Source organism: Hibiscus syriacus, unplaced genomic scaffold (assembly GCF_006381635.1).
Source record: "Hibiscus syriacus cultivar Baekdansim isolate YM2019G1 unplaced genomic scaffold, ASM638163v2 tig00111098_pilon, whole genome shotgun sequence".
Taxonomy (NCBI): Eukaryota; Viridiplantae; Streptophyta; class Magnoliopsida; order Malvales; family Malvaceae; genus Hibiscus; species Hibiscus syriacus.
Genome location: NW_024062983.1, coordinates 560,756 through 583,304, shown reverse-complemented (window position 1 = coordinate 583,304; position 22,549 = coordinate 560,756). Strand labels below are relative to the sequence as shown.

Here is a 22,549-nt window from a genome sequence, read left to right as displayed (position 1 = left end):
TGCTGATCATAAGTCCTTCATTTCAAATTCCCTAGCCAGTTGTGCCTTTAATTCTTCAATATGATCTTTGTTGGGTCCTGCAACCAACATGTCATCCACATACAACAGCAATATAACAAAATCGTTATCACCAGACCTCTTGAAATAAGCACAAGGGTCTGAATTAAGTATGTTGTATCCAATGAACATAATAAAGGAATCAAATCTCTCATACCAACACCTCGGCGCCTGCTTTAGACCGTACAGAGATTTATTCAACCTACAAACCAAGTTCTTCTTTTCGTCTTCTTCAAAACCTTCAGGCTGGAGCATGTAAATCTCTTCTTTAAGATTTCCATGAAGAAAAGTTGTTTTAACATCTAGCTTCTTTTTGAGCATATCCTTTGACCACCAGTCTTGCACGATACCTTTCAACTTGATCGTCACCATTTCACTTGATTTTTGAAGACCCATTTGTTACCAATTGGCTTCATTCCTTGTGGTAGTGGTACAAGGTCTCATGTATTATTTTTATGAAGGGCTTCAATTTCTTCTTGCATTGTCATCATCCACAGTGAAGCATCTGAGCTATTTATTGCCTCTTGGTATGTTGATGGCTCACCATCATCTGTTAAAAGGCAGTATGCAATATTATCTTCTATAACATAATCTGAGTGCCAATTGGGACGTCTTCTTACACGATCTGGTTGACGAGTTGTTGGAGTTTCAAAACTCTCTAGTTCTTGTTCATCATGTGCTGGTTCTACTTCAGAAGAATCTCCTTGTTTAAACTCCTTTTCCACATGTATTTGTGTAGTCTCTGACTTTTCAGCGCTACCATTTTCTTATTTTCTTTGTAGCTTATCATCTACAAAGATAACATCCCTGCTAATGATCATTTTGTGGGTAGTGAGATCCCACAAGCGATACCCCTTTACACCATCAGTATACCCCAAGAATTTGTATTTCCTGGATTTTGGATCTAGCTTTAAAATTTCTTGGGAGTTGTACATCACGTACACAATACTTCCAAATACATGGAGGTTTGAATAATCAGCTGGTTTACCAGTCCACATCTCCATTGGTGTCTTCAGCTCTATTGCAGTTGATAGAGCTCGATTCACCAAATAACAGGCGGTATTGACTGTTTCTGCCCATTATGATTTTTCTAGGCTTGCACCCCTCAACATTGCTCTTGTTTTTTCTAACAAGGTTTTGTTCATCCGCTCTGTCACTCCATTTTGTTGAGGAGTGTTTGCCACTGTGAATTATCTTTTGATGCATTCTTTCATGCAAAAGTCATCAAATTCTTCGCTTGTGTATTCTCCTCCATTATCTGTTCTGAAATACTTGATCTTATTTCCATAATTAAGTTCCACCTGCGCTTTGAAGTTTTTGAAAGTTGAAAACACATCTGACTTCTTCTTAATAGGGTACACCCGACATCTCCTGGAGTAGTCAAAAATAAATGAGACACAAAGTATTTTGTTCCACCTAGGGATGTAACTGGTGCTTGTCATACGTCAGAGTGAATCAATTCTAGAACACTTTTTCCTCTAGAATTTGACGTATTGAATTTCAACTGGTGTTGCTTACTTGTTATGCAATGCTCAAACAAAGTAAGTGATACATTTGTTAAGCTTGGAAGTAGCTTTTGCTCCACAAGGACTTTCATTCCTTGTTCTGACACGTGTCCAAGTTTCTGATTCCATAGCATTGCAGAATTTGAACTACATGAGGCAACAGAGGCTTCTGCTTCTAGCAAAGTCTCTCCATTCAGCATGTACAAGTTTGCAACTATCTTTTCGCCTTTCAGCACCACAAGCGCTCCACGGAACACCTTCATGATTCCTTTTCGTGTTTCAATCTTGCTTGCATTATTATCCAACAATCCGTAGGATAATAAATTTTTCTTCAGGCCTCTCACGTGCCCACATCTCGAACAACTTTAATTGTTCCATCATACATCTTCAATTTGATGGTTCTCACGCCAACGATCTCTAAGGCATGATCATTGCAACTATACACAGATCCTCTTGAGACATGTTCATAATGATGGAACCATTCTCTTCTTGAGGTTATGTGATATGTTGCTCCCGAATCAATGAGCCATATATCTGCATATCTCTTTCTACCTTCCACGGTGGTTGACGCTTCACAGCATAAAACATCTCCATCATCTGAAGTGTTTGCGGTATTACCTTATGGATTAGAGTTTTTATTTAGACTCCAACAATCATTCTTCAAGTGACCATTCTTTCCATAGTTGTAGCACTTTAAATTCTTCTTGCTTCTCGACTTTGATCTACCATGTTTGTGATTGTTGCTTTGGCCACGTTCCGTTGATCTCCCTCTCATCGTTGTCAACGCTTCTGCTTGTTACAGATTTACTTGTCTGTATTCCTTGTTCTTGCACCGATTTTCTTCTTGTAGAACAGCAGCTGCAACGTTATCGAAGACTAGACTGGTGACATTACAATTTGTCAAGTTGATGATGAGTTGATCATACGAATCAGGTAGACTTTGAAGTAAAAGTTCAACACGTTATTGTTCTCCTATTGTACATCTTAGGGATGTAAGCTGAGAAAATAAAGTGTTCAGCGTATTTAAGTGTTCCGTCATTGAAGTAGATTCTGGTATCCGGAGAGTGTATAATTTCCTCTTAAGGAAAATTTTATTGTGCAACGATGTGGCCTCGTACAATTTGATGAGATGATCACATATCTTCTTAACTGTATTCTTCTCCTCGATGCTTGACAATACTTCATCTGCTAATGCTAGATGAAAGTTTGACATAGCATTCCCGTCCATTTCGATCCATTTGTTGTTATATGTGAAATCTACCGGTATTTCACTGATAGCTGCTAGACAACCGTCTTTCCTCAGGATGACCTTCATCTTCAATTTCCACAATGAGAAATTTCTCTCATTGAATTTTTCAATATCAAATTTCGTTGCCATAACTTCTATTACGGATAGCTCCCACTATTTCACTATCGTGAATAGTCTCTGGAACCTTCAAAGAATGGGTAATACCTTCTTACTTTCTTATATTGGAGGATCCACCTTTTGGTGGCAACCACAAAGACAATAAGCAGATATTACACACTCAAATCTGGCTCTGATGCCAATTGTTGCAAAAGACGGCTATCGGATAGAGCAAAAACGCAACTGATAATTTGAGAAAATAAAAATGAAGATAAAAGAGACACAAAATTTACGTGGAAAACCCTTAAATAATATAGGGTAAAAATCACGGGCAACGGTAGAAGAATTTCACTATGAGAAAATAAGAATTACAACTTCTCTCGATCTACCAAGGAGAAAACAATGATAATTCTCTCTTGATTAAAATGAGAAAACAACTCTCAAGAAACTCTCTAAATTCTCTAGTATTGGAAGAAAGCTAGAATGTTTTGGGATGATTTTGAAGCTAAATAAGCTAGGATATTTATAGTTGAAGCTTAAGTACTAATTTATAAATAACCTAAATTACAATGACTAAAATATACAATTATACCATTGTTAATTTTCAACAATTAGCCAATATTTTTGAAAAAAAATTCGGTGGATTAATTCCACCTTTCGGTGGATTTTCAACACCGTCTTCTGCTGTAGGTAAGCAGCGGAGTAGTAGAGTGAGGAACGTGCTGATGACTCCTGGATCTGGTGAGGCTTTGTTGAGAGGTCAAGTCAAGACTCTCTTGCAGAAGGTTGAAGAAGAAGCTGAGCTTTCAAAACCTTTGATGGAGAGCCGTCCTTTTATTCGACTGCAAGGATGTTTTAATTCCCCGATGGGGATTTCGGCTCCTACTCCTGCAAATACACCACAGCTCTCAAATCTTTATGAGGATATTGGATTGGGTTCAATAGTGATAGCTCAACCTGTTGTCGAAGAACGGATGAAGAGTTCTGAGGTCGGTATTTACTTTCTTGGAACTTAATATGACTGAAATGATGAATTCCTTTTTTAATTACAGGAAGTGAGTTTTGAATCTCAGACAAGCGTGATAACTAGGTCTTTGCTGCTTGACTTGCTGAGCATTCATTGTATTTTGAGATGACCGATCAAGACAAAAGCAGTGCATGCAAAGAGAAGGCATAAGCTGATGATAATGGTAACATCGATGATTATGATTGTGACATGTTTAACCAATCATTTTAATTTTTGGGTATGGTTAGATTGAGTGAAATTTGGGAAATTATAATTTCTAATTTTTAGGAATGAGAATCAGTTTAATTATGTGTATTATACTCTTCAATTTTGTAATTAATATTATTTTAAAATTTAAATCCATATAATTATGTCATTATATTTTATATCAAACATGATATAAAGAATTAAGATATAATTATATCATTATAAAAAAACATATATATAAAAAAAATTAAAATTCATTATAATCATAACGTCACATGTAATTAGTTAGGTATTAAATTATTGTACACTATATTATTCAAACGGCCTATATTAAATTTAGATTAATGAGACAGAGGAGGACAATCCATGGAAAGTTCAGCCCATACAAAAGAGCGTTTATTAATGAGATCTACGGTAAATATTGACGAGTTCGTTCAAATAATATTTTTTTATTCAAACTCATTCCGTGAAGTGACAAGTTCTAATTTAAATTTTGTCATGTTGGAATCAAAAATTCCAATAAAAAATATATTTTATTGGAATTCGTCACTCTGACGTGACGAGTTCCAAGATACTTCAGAAAATGTTGTAGTTCCCAAAATGAAAAATCTGATGTCTTATCGGGCTAAATAATTAGCCAACCTATCGTATTGGGTCAAAATTACCTAAGTGTGTCTATTATTTGATGATTTCGTATTGGTCTATTAATTCATCCACGCTTATGATTTCATCACATTTGACAAATGACCTAACCGCACAAGGAGTTGACAGAAAGAGATGCGTTAATAAATACAAGAGCCCATTGGAGAAGGTTAGGGGAGAGAAAATGGGTGGGAAAGCAAACCAGAAAGCGGAGGGCACAGGCAGAGTGTTATACAAAAAGAGGCCCGGGTGATGCAACTCGTGACTCAGTTTTACTGCTAATGGGACATTACGTACTTGGGGACTCAAAAAGCTTTTGGAGATCTTCTTGGATCCACAACTAAATCTCCATGTATCTATCAACCAGGATCGGAAGGCATTGTTTCTAGTTCCCTCATTTCAGTCCCCACTCCAAATGCAATTGCACTCCATCACCCCCTCCTCCACTCTGAAAATATGTCAAACCCAAATCAAGCGGTAGGACCCTTTCTGCAATTTTTTTATATCGTGGGGGATGCAACAGTAAATATATTTACGTATTTGACAAGCTCTATATCTATTGATTGCATCACCACGTTTGATTTCTTAACATCACTAACACTTGCTATTGCCATGCCCGGATATGGGTGGAGCCTTGGAGGTGGAGTAATTAATTTGCTTTTCTTTCAAACCTCAAGTGATATATGTTCTTCAGGTTTAATTATGATTTTAGTCCACCTATTATACCAAATATTGGAATTTGATTTTTCTACTTTATAATGTATTTTAGTAGCTTAATCACTTTCATAATTTTAATTAGAATAAAGAGGAATATATATATATATTCCCTTTTACTAGTTACATGAATACATAAATAGAATAACAAGATACTTCTTTTTATGAAAATTTTAAATTATCATATATTTTAAATATTTTTTTTATATTTTTTATTAATCTATTTCCGTTTCCTCTATAATTTTATAAGTAAGTTTGTCTTTGAAAATATTATAAATTCGTTTCTCTTAACATAAAATCACGCCTAAGTCTTCGTATATATCTAAAGACAGACATAAAATTTTATGTTTAAAAAGGAGACAAATTCATAAAAAAAATTAAATAGACAAATTTATAAAACTTCATGAATAAAAATATATTATCAATAAAAATATAAAAAAATATTTAAAATATATAATAATTTCAAAATTTTCACCGTCTATCCATCCCGCATTTCCTTGCCTCGGTATGTTTGTTCTTCGATCTTGTTTTTTGGCCATGGACAAATCTTGTTCCAGTTTTTCTTTTTCTTAAACAAAAAAGAAGAAAACTCAATATGTAACGCAGACTCATCCTGAGTCCATACTCCTTCGCGCCTTAGCCTCATCACCATCACTGCATCACTGTCACCAACCCTTCCCCTTAAGGTCCCACCTAAATAGCCTATGGTCATGAAAACTTAAAGCCCCTTGCAATGCCCACTGGCTATTCAAGAAGAGAGATTCAAATTCCTTTTGCCTTTTTTATTTTGTAATTTTTGGAATTGATTGTTCAAACCATCTTCAGTCCTGCCAGTCACTTCTGCTAGAAAATGGCTAGATCATTAATACTGTCATTAAGTCAGTGAAAGGTGACAGAAAACCATCTCCTTGCAATTTGCATAGAAGTGTTTTTTTTTGGGGGGGGGGGGATGAACTCTCTCCTAAAACTAGCATCATCATATTCATAATCCTTCTTTGTATCTTGGGTTATCACTATCATGGAATATTCTTGGAAAAAAGACGGGGGAAAAGCACATAATAGATAGAGAAAAAAGGTTACACACTTACACTACATTAAATGCATAATTAGTTAATTAGTAGGCTAATTGAGAAGACAGTAGACATCCTCATAATAATTATCTTCCCATCAGATGGAATCTTGTGATCTGCTGGTGTACGAGTTGAGGCTGAGTTCAAGTGAAGCTCGACCGCCGGTGTAGCCATCTTCGGACCTGTACCACCCGGGGTAGCGGCTTTCGGGTTCGGGTTTCATGTTGCTGCAAAAGCCATTGATGTCCTCTCCGTGCATGGGGAAGAGAGGAAGGGTTTCGATTTGTGGACCTGCACCTTCTTCTTCTTCTTCATAGTAATAATATTCGTCTTCTTGTCCCTCTTCGTGGTTTCCATCGATGAATCTTTTCGGCTCGAAGAAAGCGTATGGCGGCGAATAACCGGGATCGATCCCTACCCATCCAAAGTTGTGGCTCAGGGATTCGCTTGCACTTTCTGTACTGCTACCACATGCTGATATTGAGCAATTCTGGGCAAAGATAACTTAGAGTTAAGAAGAAGAAAAAAAGCGAGAAATCTCCATATACTATATATGTACAAAGGAGCCTCTCCCGGTGAATTATTGGGGGTTGAAGAAAAACTTCCAATCTGTCTGGCCATTTTTCAAGAAGGAAACGAAATGGTTGTTTCTTTTTATAGATGTTTCAAGGGATCGTGGGATAAAACATTAGCATGTTGAGTTAGTTAAATGAATCTCTTACTATTTTAACTGTACTTCAAACTAGAAGTGACAAGAACGTACTATACTAACAGTACTTACCCTAAAACTCTTTTCCATGGTAATAGACCCATATCCATAGTTCCCTATTTGCCCAACAGTAAGCACGCCAGTTGAAGAAGGAGATGAAGGAGAATAACCTGCAAATAACAATAATGAATGATAAAACTAGTTTCCTGTCTATGTTAGAAAGAGGAAAGGGAAAGCGAGAAGAACCAGGGTTTATGTTGGTAGGGAACTTGTTATTCGTGAGTGTGATGCTGGTGGGTCTTTGCATGGGGACATGATGATGGTGATCAGTTGTTGTATTGAACCTTTTCTTCTGTCTCTCACGAGCCTTGTGGTTCTGAAACCAATAAAAGACATTCTTGCCTTCGATTTTACCGTACTGTCTAAGTCTAGCAGAGATCCTCTGAATCTGATCAGCATTCGGGGACCGAACTCCATTGTTGTAGTAAAGGTCCTTCAATATTCTAATCTGATCAGTGGTAGGAGTCCACCGTGTACTGCTTTGCCTGCAAAGAAAGCTCCCTTTGCCACTTCCACCGCCACTACTATCTTGAATATCATTTGCAGCCTGCTGGTTTTTCTGTTGATGGGGTTCCATGATGGAAGATGAAAACAAAGAGGAACAAACAAAGGGTTATAAAGAGAGAGAAGGAAATGTTAAGTTATTAAGTGAAGACTGCATGAAACGGAGGAGATATAAAAAAGGAGGGGAAAAAGGGGGGGGGGACAGAGGGGCACATGGAGGGATGAAGAGAGGATATCAGAGAAAAATATCTGAGAGAGAAGGACTGAAGTTGACAGAGCAGGAAGGGACAAAAGAGTGCATAGAGAAAGGTGGATATCAGTGGAAATTGCTTGGATGAAAAGGCATGACGAGGTATTATCATGATTAATCCAGCCTTTTTGATGAGATGACTGTGAACGAATGACCAAAAAGAAAGAAAAAATCATTCATACTTGTATGGCAAACGAAAGAATGAATGAATGGTCATGATATTTTATGAGTCCCAGAAACCAGATTACTAAATTAAAGATATATTATTACAGTACCTTTTTTCTTTAGCATTCTTCTTCACTGATGATCATGTCGCAATCTTCACCATTAGTGTGTGTGTGTGTGTGTTTCTGGCTATGCGTTACAGTGCTTTGATTACCCTATCAACCTGCCGATATGCCTTTTTTTAAGAATTTCAGGGATTTTTTGCTTCTCAATGTTGTACTTTTTAATAGGGAGAGCTCAACTTGGGGGACCGCTGGGTTTGCTATATGAAATATGCTGTTAAGAGGAACATAGGATGTACCTAGGTCTAGCAAAAGTTCAGTTCTTGGAAATTGAATTTATCATATGAGACTACCTTCCATGTGCTGTGTAAAGAGTTAGATGTAGCTTTGGCCCTCGATGACTAGTTTTTATGAAACTAAACTACCAGATCATGTTTCCCTTTTCCCAGTTTCTGCTCTACTGATTTTTCTAAATCTTGTGGTACAAGAAATAAATGAATACATGTACATGACATTAGAATATTCACATGAAATTGAGAGAAATGCAAAATAAATTGAGTTTCTTGTGGTTTTGGGGCATTGGGGAAAGTATAGTCTTATTATGTCTAAATCATTTATAATATGGCATCCACATGATGAATGGTTGGTATATAAAAAGTAGTAAACCCTAAGGAGGTCATAAAAACTCCATTTGGAATACTCTTGATCTTATTAATACATCAAATTGTTGGACCTGTTGCATGATATTACATTATTTGAGACCTAACATACCAATTTCCATGATTTTATCTTTTGAAGACATACCATCCTTGCTCCTAAGCTGTTTGGGAGATAAATCAAGGAATAATAATCTTTATATTAATTTATCCAACATTTCAGCCCCCATTTTGTCTTTTCAGTCTCAAGACTGCAGAGAGATAAGATCATCTTTTAATCACCTTTTTGTTTCTTTGCAGCCATCTCTGAATTTCTTGTGTGAATTAATGATGTAAGAAGCAAAGAAAAATTATATTGAATTAAATCGTTTATTACTGAATGATTAGAAATATGAATACCAGTTGGAGGATGGTTAAAGGAAAGAAGAATTTGTAGTAACGAAATAGAACTCGGATGGTATCCATTTTAGTTTTGTTATGGAGTAGGGAAAAATAGTGTCATTTTTCTAGAGGATTTGCTTAATGGAAAATGTTATGATGTCCATGAATTCAACATGTAACAGTCTTTATTCCTTTTTTCTACAAATTCTGACCGCTGCTGCAACCCTCTATATGTTTTCTCTTTCATTTCTGTTCTTTCTTTCAAACCTTTTCCAGATTGTGTTATTTTGTTGATTTTGACATTGCCATCATGACCAGATTTCCACTCCTTATCACGCATCGGTTTTCTAGCTCTTCCCAAACACACGTACACTCTTTCCCTCCACGTGGGTTGTTGGTATATTGTTCCTTACAGCATATAAATTCTAGTTGTGTGTTGATCAACCTTTTTTTTTTAATCCATGATTTGCCACTGAAAAAAAAAACCCTTTTTTAAATACAAGAAACCCAAATTTTTAATGAAAATTTTGTTTATTTTTCTCTTATCCAAAATCCGTAGCTGATGAGGTTGATTACCTCGTAAGAAGTGTGGCCTAGCCAGCCGGCTATGGTACCATGTGCTTTTCTTACGGGTAATCATCAAATTTGCTGTTATTTTCTTCTTCCCTGTATCTCTAAACATAACATCACAATATCATCCGTATCTCATCTTTCTCTATCTATTTTTATTCTCTCGTCAATCGTTATAGCTTTCTCTGCCAACGAGCATAGTGTAAGGCAAACCCTAGCCACAATCTTTTCTTACCATTCTCATCATTTTAACAATGAAAGTTGAGCGTAAATGCACTTACAGCTTCAACAAAACTTACCAAGAATGGATGATGGACACTGAAGCTTTGATAAGAGACAGTGTCTTAATACGTTTACAGTTCTAGGGTTCTAGTGTGGACCCAATTAGGGTTTAAGTTGGTTAGGACCACATCTTGTTTTTAACTAGTTGTGTTTTGACTGAACCCCTAACATTACCGGTGAACAGGTTGTTTGAAGCTAAGTCTAGGTAAATTGTTTTCCTTTTTTTTTTAAAGTGTTGGTGGTTGTTGTTTAATTGTTTGTTCATTGCATCTGGCTTTGGCAAATGAACTGTGTATGTTATTTATATGGATATAGATACAACATGTGGGTGTGAGGGATGTGGATTATTATAAACTTGCTTTAAATTAACCCACGAAAAGAAGGTTGGTTCCTAAATGTATTTCTTTTCCATCTTTCTGGGTCTAACTCCATTTTGATATGCGGAACATACCAGATATCAGTTTAACAAGGATAAAAAAATATAAATAATAATAATAATAATAAAATGAAAAAAAATCGAAATTAAAAAATATCTAAGTGAATATTATTCATATATAATAATAAAAAATGATGGATAGTAACCCAAAAACGAAACATAACTCTGTCCCCATTGATATGGATTATAAATGGGAGTTCATCTCATGCATGAGTTTAGATATTTAATCTCATATTACGTCACACAAATTTGAGTGTACTCTTCGGAAAAACATATTTGTGTGTTATGCATAAAGTATGCTCATGTGTGTTATTGTGATGTGATATGAGATTGAATATATAAAAGCACATAAATTGAAGATAAGAAAAAGCTTTGTAAGATTTATGAGATTCGAAGAAAATGATTCTGACTTGTGTTTTTATGTTACATATCCCATAAATTGAATTAGGTTAACCCTAGGGCTCTAAATGGGACGAGACAGATCGCGAGCTACTCGAGATCGACTCGATCAAGGCTCGATAAATACTCGGATCGAATGGACTTAACTCGAGTTATTAACGAGCCGAAATAAACTACTTGATACTAGACTCAAAAAAATCGTGAGCAGCTCAAAAATATAATATATTAATATTTTATTTTTAAAAAAATAAATTATTAATAATATTAACATTTATGTGCTAATTTTTTAAAAAAAATATTGAAAGATTTTCGTGTTTTTAAGATTTAGGTTTGAGTTTGAGGCTTCAATCGAGTTAAGTTTAAGAATTTTTTTCGGTTTTAGCCTTTTTGAACTGGTCACGAGTTTCAGTTCAAGATTTCGAGTTCAAGTCGAGCTACATTTCAGAGTTTTCAAGTCGAGTCGAGCTCAACTTGACTAATTTACACCCCTAGTTGAGCCGTGACAATCTTCCCTCTATTTCGGCATCTTTATCAGGACGAAATATGAATTTGAAGTTGAATGACTGAAATACCAAAAAAAAAAAAATTGTTAGAACAAGTTAAATTAAATCATTATTAATTGGAAGGACCAAAACCAGTATTGTCCCATGAAACCAGGTGAGCCAAAGCCCATGGCCCACCTTGTTTCGTTAGTAGGGTTCAGCCTCTTGGACGTGTAAAATATTTCCTCCAAATTTGTTACGCTAGCAATTAGTTCGAGACTATTTTCTCATTAACACAAGGCGGAGAGTAAATTAATTAATTTTATATGAACAAATACTTTCCATAAAACATTCAATTTTGATGTTTATAATATTAGTGGTTTTCCAAGTCCAGATTGTGGTGGCTTAGCTACATAAGATGGATGGTGCTCTGTGAATATACATATGGATTTGGATGGAACGTGTTGGTGGCCTGGAAGCTCAAGCCTTCGTTCCCAATGATTTTTTACGGCAAAAGCTACAAACCTCACTATTGTTCATCATTAGCCGATTCTTCTCCTACTCCCGGGACCTCTTTGTTTCCGGATTGAGGATCGGGGCTCCCATCGCTCGTCCCGCTTGGTTGTTGGTCCCCTGCCCTCTTTTCCACCCTCTCTTCGAAGTGGTTGCCTTCTTACATATGGTTCGGATTTATGCGAAGAGATTAACCTCTTGGATTTCTCCTCATTGTAACACAGTGATTCAATCCTTTGCAAGTCGGGTTCTGGAGTATATCCGACTGGCCGCTTCGATTCATCCATTCGCCGGAATGTGATTGATATCCTAAGAGAAGCAACACAACGAAAAGGTTCAACATGAACAATAAAGCAAATATATAAAAACATGAAAAATTATCGTTGTACCTATTTGTTGGAACTGCTGGCACACAGTGTTTAGCAACGTCTGCCCCGTTCCCATTTATAACCAGAACTGATCTGAAAGAAGAAATAATTGATTTAAACTTTTAACTCAAATAATTACAAGATCAGATAGAGAGTACCAGTCAGCGCATGAAAAGAATCTTACCCCACAGGTAAGGGAATCGCGAATGAACCGGAAAACTCACCCGCCCCCACAACCTTCAGGTTCGACCCAAAAACGATATCACACTCACTAAGAAACGACACAGTACAAAATGGTCTAACAAAATCATGGTTGTCAATGTGCGGAGGAATGCAGTCTCCTTCATAAATATTAACAATACAACTGTCAGGCACACAAGTAGGAGGAAGCACATGCCATCCGATCAGCCTTCTAATGATCACCTTGAAGAGATTGGGTATAGGATCTACAACTTCGTTTTGAAGAATGCCAGGCGGGTTACCATTTTTGTCCTGCCACCACAAGATAAACATGATAAAGCAATTTCAGCCTCGAGCTACTACTTCCAGTGACTACAGTGTCTCTAGCCACATCACTAATCTTCAACACAAAACAAGAGTATGGGAAAGCGTACCATTGCATAATTGTAGCAGCAACCAAATTGGATAGTTATACGTCCTTTTCCTCTCATCCACTTTTGGGGTGCTGTAAATGTGCGTTCTGCAGAAAATTTTCAAATTCAATTACTTGGTGTGATGCATAATGTAAACATGATATGTGAAACTGTAGAATACAACAGCATGCGGATATATCTTGCATGCACAACAGATAGCAACAAAACTTATTTCCGAAGACACAAACCACATAATGCTTCCGCTATGAACTCAAAATACCTAGAGACAGGCTTGCATATTCTACTCTATTCAATTTATTAATGCCATTAGAGGTATAAAGCAAGGAAGCAACACAAAAAAGTGTAAATGGAACGATAACACAAAAATCCATTATCAGGAACAGTGTTAAGTTAGTTACTCAACCACATCTTAGCTTGATATCAAAAGAAAATCCCCGGAAACCAATAATTCAAAAAGATAACTGAATCTAAGTTCAGTATTGCAAAACAGGAAAAAGAGCACCAGAGATTTTTATTTTTTATTGCATAACTACAATCACAAAAGAAGAGTTCGAGTGTACCAACAAGTTTGACAATGTAAATACTAACCTTTCAACTCTCCATTTCTCCCCATCTCCTCAAGCTTATAAACATGGTCGACTATCCTCTTCTGCTCTGCAGCACTAAAAATCCCCATGTGAAGTTCAAGACCCTCGAGAATGTTAACCATCTTCCCCTTAACTCTCTCGAAACATACAAAATCTTTCTTCCTCTTCACATTCATAAACCTTATATACTCTCTCTGATCCCTAGACAATTTAGGTTTCTCAACAACCTTGGATATCCTCAACTCCCTAGTGGAAGTAGTTAAACTAACAACTCACTTCCTCAACTCTGACTGCTGTTGCTCTTCTTCATCTTCTATTTCCTCAAACTCATCTTCCTGTTCCATGTCTGCCCATGATTGACGGGGAGCCCGAGTTCTAACCAAAGGCGACCTACTGGCAACCCCACCTCTAGTGGAAGCTTCTCCAACAGGTTCTTGAGACCCATTTGCCTCAAACTTCCAACTACCCAATGAGTTTGTATCTTCTTCATCTTTTGAACTTCTAACCGAATTTGCATCATAATTATTAAGATAATTCCCATACAAAGTATTTCTGGGACTAGAAGGGCACGCGTTTGAATCTGTGTCAGCTTTTCACCTCCTTCAAGTTCTACAATTCCAAATTAAAACACTTCGTATACTAAGAACAATGTAACTACAGAAAATAATATCTTCATAGAATGCATTAGAAACCATGTCCATTATTTGAAAGATCATTACTATAAACGTTGTAATAAGCAATAACTAAAAGGGCAACAAAATCCATCGTCTTATTAGCAAAACACAAACAGTAAAATTCTTCCACATATGTCTACACAGAATTTAAGGTAAAGTACAACAAAGAAAATCAATGCAGAATTCCTGTTTCTAGTTCTTTACTTTAATCCCAAATATAAATGACAACTAGCAAAAATAACATCTTTTTTTCCACGATCTAAACACAAACCGCTAATTTCAGCCAAAAATAGATATTTGTATCACCGAAAGAAGAACAATGACAAGCATATAGAAATCAATAATTTTTTAAAGGGAAAAACTACTTTGAACTGAAATATGGCGTGCCATGGAAACTGAATTTTCATCAACAATTCCAAAAGGGAGAGTACCTGGGTCGAGAGAACGGATTAGTTGGGAGAGTTTTCGAGTGCATCGATGGCAGAGATCTCTTGAAAGGAAAGGGAGCCATGTGGTCAAGAACTCGGATGCTATTCTGAGTTCGGAGGGCTGGTACTGCCGGAGAAACGTATCGTCCGTTTTGACTCGCTCGGGATAGTTCATTGGGGTTGTCCTGAGTCGATTCAGGGGAAGAGACGGTGAGAGATTCGGGATGTGGGTGGGTTGAATCGAATGTTATTTGAAAATCGGACACCAACAGAAAACAAGTTCAAAAACGAAAAAAAAAATCAAAACCTTGTTGTTTTACTGTTGTTTAAGTTCTTCCTTGAGTTTCGACGATTTTCATGAAATAATGTTTGATATAAATATAAGGGTAAAGTATAGTAATGGTCACTGAACATTTCTGAAGATTGCATTTAGGTCCCCCAACATTTAAAACTTGCAATACAATCCCCCAACATTTATTCCGTTTGCAATATGGTCCCCAACTTAAACCACAGTTAGAAAATTAGGATAAATTATATAAATGGTCATTGAACTTTTCAGTCACTTGAATTTAGGTCCCCTAACTTTTAAAACTTGCAAAACAGTTATCAATTTCATTCTAAACCCCAATTTCCAAAGTAATTCAATTTTATTCTAAACCCTAAATTCCAAAATACTTAAATTAAATTCAATTATGTCAAATTTATTATTATTTAATTTTATCTTATTTCATGTGATACATATTTTTTTATATAAATATAATAGTATAATTCTTATCTGTTGAAGAAATTTTTTAATTAAAAAAAGTAGTTAGGATATAGAAGATGTTGAAAATAATTCGAATTTTAAATTTATAAAATGTTATTTTGACGTATAAATAAAAGTGTAAACTACTCGGTTGACAACTTAACTATCTAGCCCTTTTTACTTTTGTCATCGATCTTTTAAATTTAACAATCATACCACATAATTATTTAACTGTTTCAACTAAGCCACTAGTCGTTACCAATTGATAAAAATGATGATGTGGCAGTTAAAAGGAATTGGCATTATTATACTTTCAGTCTTTATTATTTATATAATCAATTTGTTCCTAAATTAAATAAAATTTAATAAATTAATCATTTTAATTAGGATCTGACATGTGTTAGCACATGATCATGACACGTGTCATTGGTGACACGTGTTACCACCTAATTATTTATATATGCTATCAATTTGGTCCTAAATTAAATAAAATTTAATAAATTAATCATTTAATCAGGATCTGACATGTGTTAACACATGATCATGATATGTGTTATTGGTGACACATGTCACCTCCTAATTAGAAGAAAATTAAGTTACAAAGAAGTAAAATTTGGGTCTTGGGCAAACTCAAACCTGAGTCACGCAAATGAAAGATACAGGGTGGAGTTACTAAGCTAACACCATCGTTTGTGTTAAGAGATATACAATAATACATATACTAATAGTATGACCAATGCCAGAAAAAAAGAATAATGTAAAATGGAAATAATGAGATTTGAACTTCGGCAAAAAATTTGAAAGCAATAAATGATGGAAAATATTATATTTTTTACAATAAAAAATTATATTTGATAAATTGTTTGATAGATTTAATATATTTTTTAAATATTAGTTGATACAATATTTTAAAAGAATAAATTTAAGATTTATATATTTTTAAACTAAAATTAATAATTATATTTTTCATATTTATAATTCATGATTATATAATCTTAAGTTGAGTATTTCTAATATAATTAATAATTTTAATTTCTTATTAAAAATAAAATATTCAAAAAATATAAATGATTCATACATTAATATAAGAATATATTTTTTTATTTATACATCTAAATATAAATATACATTTATATAAATATATTTTTATTCGTTGTGTATGTGCCTTGAACTCTTTCTTCAAGCCTATATTACCTTAAATTGAAGTATTTTAGAATTTAATTGAAGTATTTTAGAATTTATGGTTTAGAATAAAATTGAATTACTTTGGAAATTGGGGTTTAGAATGAAATTGATGACTGTTTTGCAAGTTTTAAAAGTTGGGGGACCTAAATTCAAGTGACTGAAAAGTTCAATGACCGTTTATATAATTTATCCTAATTTTCTAACTGTGGTTTAAGTTGGGGGACCATATTGCAAACGGAATAAATGTTGGGGGGACTGTATTGCAAGTTTTAAATGTTAGGGGACCTAAATGCAAGCTTCAGAAATGTTCAGTGACCATTACTATACTTTACCCTAAATATAATTCATTTTAAGTTTGGGTAAACTACTCAAATGGTCACTAATGTTTGGTTAAATGTTTTTTACCATTGATGTTTCAAAAGTCACAAATTGATCACTAACGTTATCGTTTGTTACAAATTGGTCACTCACCGTTAGCAGGCTTGACGGAAAACACACGTGGACCGATAACAGCCATCAACATGCTTACCTGGATTATATAATTACACAAATAGTCTATGTTATTTATATATTCTTTCAATTTGTTCATAATTTTAATAAATTAAAATAAATTTACCTACGAATCAAGAGGTGTCATGTGTCATTGTTTACACATCTGTCAACTAGCACATGTCATCATTTGATTGGAAGACTAAATTTATTTTGATTTATTTTTAATAAAGCAACAAACACACAAGTTGGGGGATTTTGACACAGGACTCTTGAGTGAAATAATGCAAGCCAAACCATTGAGCCAAGGCCACCATTTGATATATTTTGGACAACAAATGATATATATCTTATATCTCTTCCTCTGTTTTGATTTGAATCTTGATATGGGTTTACGAATATCTGATTGTGATACGAACACATTATTGATAGTTTATTGATTTTGTTTAGCCTTGTATTTTGCTCGGTTTTCTGTCCATGTATGTGCTTAAATGTACACCTAGACATAGTTTGTTAAGCAGAAGGATTCTGATTTCAATATCCTATACATGGACCCATGATAGTCCTTGTTTAAAGTGGACAACGATTGATTTTTGTGAAAAGTTTGGAGCTGTTAGTTGTTACCTTAATGGCATTTTGGAATAAAATCATTACAGGATCAAGCTCCCATCAGGTGCCAAGAAGATTGTTCCGAGTGGCTGCCGAGCCATGATTGGGCAGGTTGCAGGGGGTGGTAGAACTGAGAAACCTCTACTTAAGGCTGGCAATGCTTACCATAAGTGTAGAGTGAAGAGGAACTGCTGGCCTAAGGTGCGTGGTGTGGCTATGAACCCCGTGGAGCATCCTCATGGAGGTGGTAACCATCAACACATTGGTCATGCTAGTACGGTTAGGCGTGATGCACATCCCGGACAGAAGGTTGGTCTTATTGCTGCAAGGAGGACTGGTAGGCTCAGAGGACAAGCGGCCGCTACTGCCGCCAAGGCCGATAAGGCTTAAGCCTCGTGGCATTTTACTTATGTTTGTTTTTTGGCATTTATTACATTCAAGTGTATTGAGCACATTTATGCTGGAAATTTTGTTTGCAATTTCTGATAATGGTATTGTTTGGAGTTGTTTGAGGGATGGATACGCTTTCAATCGGTATTTAGTCTCATGTATGTTTCTGATACTTGTTCTTACTGGCGTTTCTTATTACTTTTCCTATATGACTGATTTTAGTCGGTGGTGGTGAAGGCAGAGAGTAAGAAATTGGTTTGTTATTCTTCGGTGTAAGTCTGAGCAAAATTCCACTCGAAAAATTAATATTTTCGACTCGACTCAAAATTTATTTTTTCGACTTGATTCAAGAAAACTTCACTCGAATTAACTTCAAGTTGTAATTTCATAAACGTGACTCGACTCGAAAATATTTGAAGTTTAAATCGAGTTGTAAAATACAACTAGAATAGTAACTTGAATTTTTTAGTAATTATTGGATTGATTGTCAAGTTTACGTCGAGTCTCTCAGCTATGTATGATATATGTATGTCACGTATAAAAAATGAAGAAAATATGAATAAATGTATATGTATTGTATATAATTATAAAAAATTATTGGGTAAACTATACTATCGATCTTTCAAGTTTGTCAAGCAGACCACCTAACTATTTAATTGTTATCAATTAAGTCACTTGTCGTTAGCAGTTAATGAATAAGGTGATGTGACATTTAATATTTTGGTATAGTTACATATTTGGTCCCTGCTACTTATATATTTTAACAATTTAATCTTAGGTTTAATAAATAAAATAAATTTAGCCCTTCAATCAAATGATGTCATGTGTCACCATTTGATTGAAGGGTTAAATTAATTTAATTATGTAGGGTTCTGAGAACTAATGTGCATAAAACTATCAATAGGTTTAATGCTCTCCCATTTCAAATTAGCAACTAGTGTAGTTACCAGACTTCCATTGTGTATTTGAATATGAATGATGGAAAACGTATGCTTCATCGTTTACAGATGTGCTATTGCCTATTGATAGATCAGGTCAAAGGAGTGACGTGTGCAGAAATTCGAGCTCAAACGCCATCCATTGCTTCTACAGCTGATGGGAAACCTGCCCGGAGAGGAGCTTGAGATGTCTACTACGGCAGCAAAACTGAATGGATTCGCGGCTGAGCTTTGCCCCCAAAGGATTCAAAAGCAGATCGATGCAAAGATCAATGGAATTATTAGAAGGGGTTGGCCTGTTTTGACAGATGTATAGCTGAAGCTGACCATTGGAGTTGTGTTTCAGGTGAATGGCATTACTTTTGCCTTTTCTGGCCGAGTGATTTCATATGCACTGCAATTCCCTCGTTGATGAAAAGTCTAAGTCGGTGAAGGAGAGGGAAAAAGATAAAGAGGAAATATTCTTAATAAATCTAAATTTAATGTATAAGAACATAAAAAATGAACAAACCAACCGATATTGATATAACTATCTTTTTAATGTGATGAAAACTGGTTTATCTCATTTTAACTGGCACTCGCAAAGGAAAGGACAAAATCGTAAGTTCATAGGACAGAAATTGACCATTGTACCCTTTCTCCCTAATAACAAAACCACTGCACTAATCGCTGAAATCACCGAAACCGTGTCTTTCTTCCTCTCAAAATCCAGACGCAGCGTCAGACTTTTATGAACCCCAAAATGGAAAGCCAAAATGACAGTTCCAGTGTCGGATCCAAAACCGGATCCTCCACCATCAGAGGCGAGGCACCTCCCGACCGCAAGATTGCGTTAATCACCGGCATCACCGGTCAAGACGGTTCGTACTTGACTGAGTTCCTTCTCGGCAAAGGCTACGAAGTCCATGGCTTGATCCGCCGCTCTTCCAACTTCAATACGCAGCGTATAAACCACATCTACATCGACCCCCATAACGCCCACAAGGCTCGGATGAAGCTCCATTATGCTGACCTCTCCGACGCTTCCTCGCTTCGTCGTTGGATCGACACGATCCGACCCGACGAGGTCTACAACCTGGCTGCTCAATCCCACGTCGCCGTCTCTTTTGAAATCCCTGATTACACCGCTGACGTGGTGGCTACTGGGGCCCTCCGTTTGTTGGAAGCCGTTCGATCGCATATCGCCGACACGGGTCGGAGCCATATCAGGTATTACCAAGCCGGATCTTCGGAAATGTTCGGATCTACTCCTCCGCCACAATCCGAAGATTCCCCGTTTCACCCCAGATCTCCATACGCGGCTTCGAAATGCGCTGCGCATTGGTACACAGTCAATTATAGGGAAGCGTACGGGATTTTCGCCTGTAATGGAATTCTGTTCAATCACGAGTCGCCGAGGAGAGGAGAGAATTTCGTGACCCGTAAAATTACTCGGGCCGTTGGCAGGATCAAGATTGGGTTGCAAAGCAAGTTGTTTTTGGGGAATCTGCAAGCTTCTAGGGATTGGGGTTTTGCTGGGGATTACGTGGAAGCTATGTGGATGATGCTGCAACAAGAGAAGCCGAATGATTATGTGGTGGCGACCGAGGAGTCGCACACGGTGGAGGAGTTTTTAGAAGCGGCGTTTGGGTATGTTCAGCTGAACTGGAAAGACCATGTGGTGATTGATAAGAGGTATTTTAGGCCAGCCGAGGTGGATAATTTGAAAGGTGATTCAAGTAAAGCAAGAAAGGTTCTTGGGTGGAAACCCAAAGTTGGATTCGAGCAATTGGTGAAGATGATGGTTGATGAAGATATTGAGTTGGCTAAAAGGGAGAAAGTGTTGGTTGATGCAGGTTACATGGACGCCCAACAACAGCCTTAAGAGCATTCCCAAATTTCCTACCTGCATTCATACAGTTGAGTTTATTTGATGTTTAATTTGTTTATTTGATTTTGCAATTAATTTGCCTTGGTACGAGGGCCTCAGTTAGCCTTCCTTTTAAGTTGCCCATCCTCCACTTGCAATGTATGAACTACTTGAATTATACAAGATGTAGTTAATTGAAATTTTTAATCAGATTCTACAAAAATGTTTAACCATGTACTGAACTATATTTTAAGATTGGATTGCCTTCTGATATATGTTGTGAAGCTGTTAAGGCTTTGGTAGAGTTCAATTGCCAAAGCTTCTGATAAACTTCTTTAAGTCTCAGTGTCTCACCCTAGCTCCTCATACTCCACAAGAATGCAAAAATTACATGCAAATGTAATGGGAAGTGAACTGGAATTGGCTCTCCTTATAGAATTTAAACAGAAACAGATGTATGTTGTTCAAATTCCATACAATCTAATAGCATTACTCTGATATCACTTCCTAGGTTAACCTGGTTTACCAGTTTCTCTACGCTCATGTCTGTCTTTTGAGCTTCAATTTTGAAAATAAAAAGCTCAATTCAGCCAAGTGAAGTTTATTGAAATAACATTGATGAGTGTAGGAAATGCTGTGATCTTACCAGCTATGCCATTCATCACACAGAATTCTCCCCCAATTGCAATCAAACACTAAATAAATTTGCTGAGAGAGCGGATTCCAGGGTTCCCATTGCTGCAAGCTCAAAAATGACAAAAATAAGAAGAAACAGAGGATCTACAACGGTTCTTCTTCGGGATTTATAGTCATCTTTCCAACAATGTTTCTTCATAATTTTCTACTTGTATATAAATTGGTTAATGGGACAAGTCCCCCGAAAAGGAATAATTTCTATGAATTATTATTATTATCAGACAAAACTATTATTTTAATTTTAAAATTAAATAAATTAGTTCTTAAAAATAATTAATTTATAATTTTGATATAAATGGTATCAATATAAGAAATGCATTTTCCAGAAAAAAATTATGAACCAATGTATTTCATCATCCGAGAAATTAAAAGAAATCAAAGGATCAAAAAGATTTGTCCATACAAATCGGTTGACAAACCAATGTCTGTGACGATCAACAAACATGATTAATATTGATTTCGGAGGTCTCTTACGGAAGTTGCTCTCAACTTGGTGTTGGGAGTAGCCTACTATCTTACCTCTCCCTACCCCATATATATGGGAAAAAGAGATAGCCATTGCTTTCATGATTTTAATGACCAGCCAAGGGACGAAGCCATGCCTTCCTCTATTTCGCATGATGAAAAGTCGATGAGATCACCATAGCTTCAACTCCGATTACTATCTTGGCCATGCCTCCAAAGTTTCCCTAATAATTTCAGATACATTCGTTATTGTACAGAACCTGTTCTGTCTTTTTATTTTATTTTCACGTTGAAATTTCAAAGTTTGTGATTGGTCAGAGCTTAAAATTCTCTTTATTCTCTTCATCAACGTATGTTTCCACCTTATCTTCTGCATGTAAAAAGTTCATCAAACATGGGGCCTGGTTTTGCTTTATTAGTGTGCTATGATTAAGCATCATTGTTCTCCGAAAAAGTATGCCTTGTTTTTGGTCAACCGTTACACTAATTGCTGATTA

General features: G+C 36.0%; 4 protein-coding genes and 1 pseudogene across 4 annotated transcripts; 3 read left to right on the top strand and 2 right to left on the bottom strand.

The window, feature by feature from the left end:
- Positions 1-3,554: 3,554 nt before the first annotated feature.
- Positions 3,555-4,043, top strand: LOC120153038 (the record flags this gene model as incomplete). The annotated part of the gene is made up of 2 exons (XM_039165063.1): positions 3,555-3,896; positions 3,960-4,043. Coding segments are annotated over 2 exons (426 nt in total), but the record flags the coding sequence as incomplete, so codon positions are not given.
- A 2,377-nt stretch (positions 4,044-6,420) lies between these two features.
- LOC120153090 (protein WUSCHEL-like) lies at positions 6,421-7,907 on the bottom strand. The gene is made up of 3 exons (XM_039165093.1): positions 7,502-7,907; positions 7,328-7,425; positions 6,421-7,036 (listed from the first exon to the last, which is right to left on the bottom strand). The coding sequence occupies exons 1-3, from the start codon at positions 7,890-7,892 to the stop codon at positions 6,644-6,646; spliced, it is 882 nt and encodes a 293-aa protein (XP_039021024.1). The 5' UTR covers positions 7,893-7,907; the 3' UTR covers positions 6,421-6,643.
- A 3,980-nt stretch (positions 7,908-11,887) lies between these two features.
- On the bottom strand, positions 11,888-15,011 carry LOC120153105 (annotated as a pseudogene).
- Positions 15,012-17,764: 2,753 nt separating this feature from the next.
- On the top strand, positions 17,765-18,154 carry LOC120153100 (60S ribosomal protein L8-like). Its single transcript, XM_039165103.1, has one exon. It carries the CDS (start codon positions 17,814-17,816, stop codon positions 18,102-18,104), a length of 291 nt encoding a protein of 96 aa, XP_039021034.1. The 5' UTR covers positions 17,765-17,813; the 3' UTR covers positions 18,105-18,154.
- A 1,584-nt stretch (positions 18,155-19,738) lies between these two features.
- LOC120153057 (GDP-mannose 4,6 dehydratase 1-like) lies at positions 19,739-21,121 on the top strand. Its single transcript, XM_039165072.1, has one exon. The coding sequence runs from the start codon at positions 19,773-19,775 to the stop codon at positions 20,904-20,906; it is 1,134 nt and encodes a 377-aa protein (XP_039021003.1). The 5' UTR covers positions 19,739-19,772; the 3' UTR covers positions 20,907-21,121.
- The last annotated feature ends 1,428 nt before the right edge of the window (positions 21,122-22,549 follow it).